General features: G+C 35.9%; 1 protein-coding gene across 1 annotated transcript in view; it reads right to left on the bottom strand.

The window, feature by feature from the left end:
* Nucleotides 1–2,262: 2,262 nt before the first annotated feature.
* Nucleotides 2,263–6,880, bottom strand: part of GRXCR1 (glutaredoxin and cysteine rich domain containing 1) — a 92,981-nt gene continuing 88,363 nt past the window's right edge. The window contains exon 3 of the mRNA XM_049789826.1: nucleotides 2,263–2,292. Within this exon, the coding sequence (XP_049645783.1) occupies nucleotides 2,263–2,292 (30 nt within the window). The remainder of the gene's footprint in view (nucleotides 2,293–6,880) is intronic.

Genomic DNA, 6,880 nt, shown 5'->3' with positions numbered 1-6,880 from the left:
CTTGATGTATCTCAGTGAACTTTTTAATTCATAATTTAATTTAATTCATAATTAATACATTTCTATTAGACTCCTATTATCTTATTGATAATAATGATTTCCAAAAAAATGGTGGAAAGACCACAGCAGCAGCACAGAAGAATCTAGAATCACAAGAGCAGCTATCCCCTGGAGCCCCTGAGAATGAAAGCCACAAACCCCTATCCCAGCAATGAGGATCCACTCCTGGAGATTATACAGCAGCCATCACCAAATCAAAAATCAAGCTCCTCGGGCTGGAGTGATAGCACAGCTGTAGAGTGTTTGCCTAGCATGCTGCCGACCCAAAATAGACTCAGTTTTTTTTTTAATATTTAAACAGAGTTATTTTTATTTTTGAAAATATTACAATATTTCAGAAATGCAGAGCTCTGGGGAATATTCAATGATATCCACGGCTTGCTCCTGGCTTTGTACGTAGGAATCATGCCTGATCATGCTCAGGGGTTCTGAAGCAGTAGTGGGATCAAACCAGGATCAGCTGAATTCAAGACACAACCTTAATCCTATTGCTGACCCCATATTTTGAATTTTTTTTCCATTTGGGTCTGGTTTTATTATGGGTAAGTTTTAATGAACAAGTAAATTTATATGTTTTAGGTCCAATCAGATCTTAATTATTTGGAACCCACCTTTTTTGCTTCCATCTTTTCTATTTCTAATTTGTTATCTTACTGTTTTTATTGTTCATAGTATTACTTCAAAATCATTTCTATTTCTGTAACATCAGAAGTTTTGCTTCTTTCATTTCACCTAGTAGTTCTTTGATATTTGCCTCCTCTTCATCAATCTAGCTCTAGGCTCAGCAAGTTTTTGTGTAATTTTCATTCCTAAAAAATTAGCAATTGGCCCTGATTTATTGTCATCATGTACCCTAATATATTACTGTTACTGTGAAAGATTTATAATTTACTTTGGTCACAATAAAAATTATTTAAAAAAATTAGCAATTGGTTTTGTTGATTTTTCTTTTCTATTTTTTCTGCTGTCTTCTATTACATTCTGCTTTTCTCATGCTTTAGATTTTATTTTGTATTTTAGTTTGCCATTAAGTCCTCTGGCTTCAATTGTTAAAATGTGTTGGAGTTTCCTTATTTATGAATATTTTCTGTTGTTAAATGTTGAAATTTCTTTATATTTTAATATTTTTCTCCTCTTCATTTCAAGATTTTTTTTTCTTTGAAATTTGTCTTACATATCTTGATGTGGGTTGTGTTGCATGTACACCCTAAGCTTCTTTTAGACTTTTTTTAATTTTGGGGCCACACCAAAGTGGTGCTCAGGGGTTACTTCTGGTTCTGTGCGCAGTAGTGGTTCCTGGCAGACTTGGGGGACTCTTTATAATATTCTGTGGCCCTTAGCCTCTTAATTTACTGAAAGGACAGTCCAGGTCTGAAGACTTGGGTTGCAATCAGGCTGCTCTATCTCCCCTTTGGGCACTAATTTCAAGAATTTGATTTTATATTTAGGTTTGGGGACCACAGCGGAAGTTTTCAGGGATTACATCTGGTTTTGTTCATTCTCAGGTATCACTTTGAGGGAATCGAACCCAGTTTGGTCATGCTCATTTCCATTCAACTGCAAAGGAGCATCTACTCTCAGAATTCGGCCAGCCTCCCCTCACCCATCAACTGAGTTATTGGTTGCCAGGACACATTGTTGGGTCAAGGAACCAACCCCAGGGTTCTACTCAATCTCTTTGTTCTGTACTCCAGCGCTGGGAGCTTTGCTCAACCATGGAGTGCCTTTCAAGGACACTTATGGGAGGCTCTGATGGTGATTTTACACAAATCTGAGAGAGGTCTCAGATCTTTGTGTGTTTAGCTGCATCGTTTGCATTTGAGCAGCGGTGATGGAGTTTGTTTGTTTGTTTGTTTGTTTTATTTTTTATTTTTTTAATTAACTTTATGGTGGTGGTTTATATGGTCATGACATGGCTCACGCTTAGCAAATGGTTTCAAGATGCAGAAATCGACCACTGAAACAGCAGTTCAAACTGCGGGCAGAAGCTGTCAATGTCCATCCATCACCTGAACCAGGAGTTGAATCAGAACCTCTGAGCAGCTTTTATCTTCTAGACACCGAGAACAACCTGGAAGAAGAACCTTAGAGCCACCTGGAACTTGGGTTTGGGAGGCAGGAACTTGGAAAGGAAAAGGTAATACAGCAAAAATACAAAACTAAAAATAAAGTAGAGGAAGAAATCACTAAAGAATCGGAAAGCTAAGCCAGCTTGATGAACAAATCAGAGCTCTAATGAAAAAGGAAAGATCTTTAAATTAGAAAAGATACACTACGAAAATGAGCTGATGGCCAAGTTGTACTGTCAAGAGCAAGCCCAGAACCAACACTTCCAGGACCAACACTTTTCTCTACAGGAAAAACTGAGGGCAGAGAAGAAAAGATGTTCCAAACTTCTCATGATAAAATTGAAGGTCAAGTCCACACCTTCCACGTCTGCGACCTCTGCCAAAAATGGGAAGAAGAGCTGAGCGAAGAAGTCAACACAATGGCCTGGAAACCCCCTAGGAACCAAGAAACCAGAAGGCCTGGATGATGGCTCTTTCGTCTAGGAGAGGGCTCAAGAGAATCAAAAGGACATTAACATCCACAGGTGGATGCTGGATGATATAGAGACCAGGGTCTGTCTTTCCCATGGGGTTATTGAGTTCCTGCCTCTCCCTAAATACCCCCAGGGACTCCAGAGCATCAGAACCTCATAAGGAGGAAGCTGACTCCCAGCAGTCTTCCACTCATTGTCCATGCCAACATCGTATGTAGACACCCCAAAACAAACATGTTTATCTTGTGTTTTGACTTGTTCCTTCTTAGTTTAGGCCCTATAAATTGATTATATTCGAGTACATAAAATATTTTTTACCAATCATTATTTAATTTAATGCCAGAGTAAAAGGGAGAGTTAGATAGCTCTATACCCCAGTTATAAAATAATTTCTAAATTTCTAAGTATGAAGTTATACCTTTGGTGACATGAAAAGAAAAATAGCTATATGGCTTTGATTGCCTCATTATAGAGATGTGCTTATCTAGGGACAATAGTCAATAGCACAGCTAATAGGATTTGTACATATTTATAGTTAAGAAAATACTCTTTAGCTGCAGCCTTTAGAATTTCTAGTGTCATGAAAGATCAAATGTGTTATGGCCTTAAATTTTTAATGGAAAATAAAAAGGTTGTTCTCAAGATGACTTGGATCCACATTCATAATTTGTCCATTTATACCACATATCAAATTGTGGCTAATTTGTCACTTCCCATACCCTCATTCTTTTATTAATAAAATATTAATTTAAGCTATTTTAAACACTACACAAATTATGTTTGAATCAAGAAAGTGCAGCTCTATATTAGTTCCTAAGCATAGCAATTCATTCTTTAGAAAAAATAGAGGTCATTTATGTCTCAGTTTCAATTACAGTATAGCAATAAATGAAACAAAATTGTTAAAGATCACAAGTTACATGATTTCATTAATATAAAAAATTCAACGAGAGACATATGCACACAGAAATATTAATGGACTGAATGCAGAAAGTGTAAGGAAATGTAACTGATAGTTATCTTTATAGCTGGATTGCTGTAGCTTATGTACAATATGAAAATTAAATAAATGTGCACCTAAATTAGTGCTTAAATAGTATCAATTTTTACATTAACAGGCTGTCTGTTTAGGAAAACAAATTGTTTAAAAAATGTTGGGCCTGAGAGAATACAGCAGATAAGTTGCCTTGAAAGCAGCTGACCAATCCCCAAATCAACATGTGAGAAGGAAACTAGGATATAGTAGAGGGAAGAGGGCACTGGTAAAGGACTGGTATTAAAACTAGTATGCCTGAAACTCAATCATGAATAACTTTAATTCACATGACTTAATAAAAATTAGCTAAATGAATAAAACAAAAAAAATTGTAAAGGCACACAAAGGCCTACAAAAATGATCCCGAGCTGAGATTAGTATGATCACCCCCACAAAATTAAAGTCTGAAGTGAAGTGATAAATGTGAAAAAGGAATAATCAATATCAAATAAACTATTTGAAGAATTCTAAATCAAAGTAAAAATTATGAGTATAGGTAAGTATTTTAGATTCACTCAACAAAAAAGGACATAAATACAGAAAGCAATGTTACCCTTAGAGGCTGAAGGCAAAGAGAAAATGAAATTTGAAGGGCATTGCCTTTATCAGATTAGCAGAATTTCAGTCATGTGTTCAAAAATGGATAAAAGAGAGTGAAGGGAAAATGGTGAAGTTGGATAAATAGCTAGCATCCACTTTTTGTGTTATAACCATTTTTGACTCTTTGAATGCCTTTGAGTATTATTTTTAATTGTTTCATATTTCAGCTGTTCAAGTTATGAGAAAACTCTCCTCTCATATCCCTGAATGTAGCAGCTGCACAGAATCCAGGGGAAATCTTAACAATAAAGATAGTGATAACACAATTCAGAGAAGCAATAAAAAATAAAAGTAGCATTATAATACAGCTTAAAATATGTCTATTATGAAATTAGTAAAATAACACAAATGAAATAGAAGTCTCATGGTTCTGGTTGTAGTAAAGTTAATATATTACATAGGGAGAACTTGCACATGATGCATTGGGTACATGTGTTGGAAAAATTTTAACATGAGTATACTTTCTCAAAATACTAGATACAACCAGATTATCTATCAACCATTGAATAAATACATAATGAATATAAGAAATTTCTGAAAAACATTATGCAGTAAATGTAAATAGTATAGTAGTAACTAGATAAAGATAAAAAAAAAATGTACACTACTATAAACTAATAGCTTAACCCAAATTTCTGTGTTTAGTCTGCAATGTTGTTAAATTAGTTCTTCTGGGAAAGAAACAGATACAATATTATTGATGTCCCAATAAAAAGAGTAGGAGACCCCAGAAATTGGACCTGTCCACAGAATAAAGGTGATATAAAGGCTCAGCAAGGAAACCTGCAGGAGAGAGTTCTCAGAACCCTGTTTGCACTCTAATATTGAACATACAGCCTCTACAAAATTTCATATCTATTGTTTAATCTAAATGGAAAAATTAAAATGCATTTTAATTGGGACACCAATAATATACATGTTATATTTTATTATTTACATGTGACCAAATTAACCATAACAGCAAAGAAGTAGACTAATAATCCCACTAAATGTATTATTATTAAGAATTCCTATTACTTTATAGGTTGAATATATTGAATATTTTGGAATTAAAATATTTTATAAATGAATAAAACAGTTCATCTAGGCAACATGTTGAAAAACACAAACGAACGGTGAAAAAAACTTTCCAGCTTAACTTCCCTCTATTGATACAATGACTGGGAGAGAAACACACATACATACACACTCAACACATATATGTGCAACTCCTGACATCATTGTTTATGGCATTGTTTGTCATGGTGCTCCATACTGCTCACTGGGAGTTGAACTCCTTCGTTTTTATGTTGTCCTTGGTCACACTCTAGTTGTGTTTTTTATTTCCATCCTGGTAGTCCCTTTTGCTTGCTCTCTGGTGGGTCATATTCCTGTCAACAGTGCTCACATGTATTTTGAATGATGGTGTTTCCTTAGTGTCACACTTCAGTTGTGTGCTCAGACATCTGACTTTTCTGAGTACCTATCTAATTTGGGATTCTGGCAACTTCAAAATTGAGTGCACAAAAATTTTCATTTGCAAAGCTGATAATGCACCCTTTCCAAGCTCTCTGGGGCTTTCCGTGAAGAGAAGAGGAACAGTTGGTGCTATTCATTTTTCTTAGGCCTTTTATCCTTTGATGAGTTGCTTAATGCACTTGACCTTAAACTAAACTGGTTTTTCTTAGTCTGAATTTTAGGGCAAAGAATAGGATCTCTCAGTTTTTTTATATTTTATTATTTGAAATTCTTCAACAGGACCTCCTACCCTACTGCTATATCATGAGAACAACATTTTGGCCAAATGTCCTATGTCTGCGTCAAACCTGGGCTTCCAGAGTAGATCTGAGTGCTAGTTTGAACTCTGGCTTCTGAACATAACCTATATTCTATACTAAATTTTTCAGCTTGATATCTAAACTTCACAGAACACTTCTATGTGTCTTCCAAATCCTCAGGCTTTTTTTTCTTAAGCGAAAAGAAGATATTTTGTGTTTGAAACTAAAAGTCTATGTTTCACTAAATAATGAGTGCACTGGTGTGAAAGTCCAACAGGTAGGGGGCTTGCCTTACAGGAAGTTGACTGGGGTTCAGTCCCTGGTTTTATCATTAGAAGGGACTGGCAAGGAAGCAAGCAAAATTACCTAATCAATGGGGAGCTTCCTGCTGTGAATCTCATGAGTCCCACCTGGTGTGGTGTGTGGTCTTTTAAGGCACTTGCTGCCTCATGACACAAAATGCCTTCTCAGAAATATACTTCCCCACAAGGTCTAACAGGATTGGTTTTAAACAGGGGACCAGTTCGTTGTCCCTGAGACTCAGGGCCAGACTATTATAGTTAAAAAACTGAACAAATTCCTAAGCACACTTCACTATTTTATTTTAAAGTAAAAGAACAAAATGGAAACAAATACAATATTTAAAATAAAGAAAAATGAAAGTTTAATCAACATATTTACTGATATTTTTGTGGGGGGCCACACCCAGTGACACTCAGGGATTACTCCTGGCTATGTGCTCAGAAATCACTCCTGACTTGGGGACCATAAGGGACGCAGGGGGATTGAACCATGGTCTGTCCTGGGTCAGCGTGAGCAAGGCAAATGCCCTTCCTCTGTGCCATTGCTCCAGCCCCAAATTCACCAGTAATTTTTTTAAATAAT

The sequence above is a fragment of the Suncus etruscus genome, chromosome 16 (genome assembly GCF_024139225.1).
Source record: "Suncus etruscus isolate mSunEtr1 chromosome 16, mSunEtr1.pri.cur, whole genome shotgun sequence".
Taxonomy (NCBI): domain Eukaryota; kingdom Metazoa; phylum Chordata; class Mammalia; order Eulipotyphla; family Soricidae; genus Suncus; species Suncus etruscus.
Note: the sequence above shows the minus strand (reverse complement) of the source record. Positions and strands in the feature narration are given on the sequence as shown.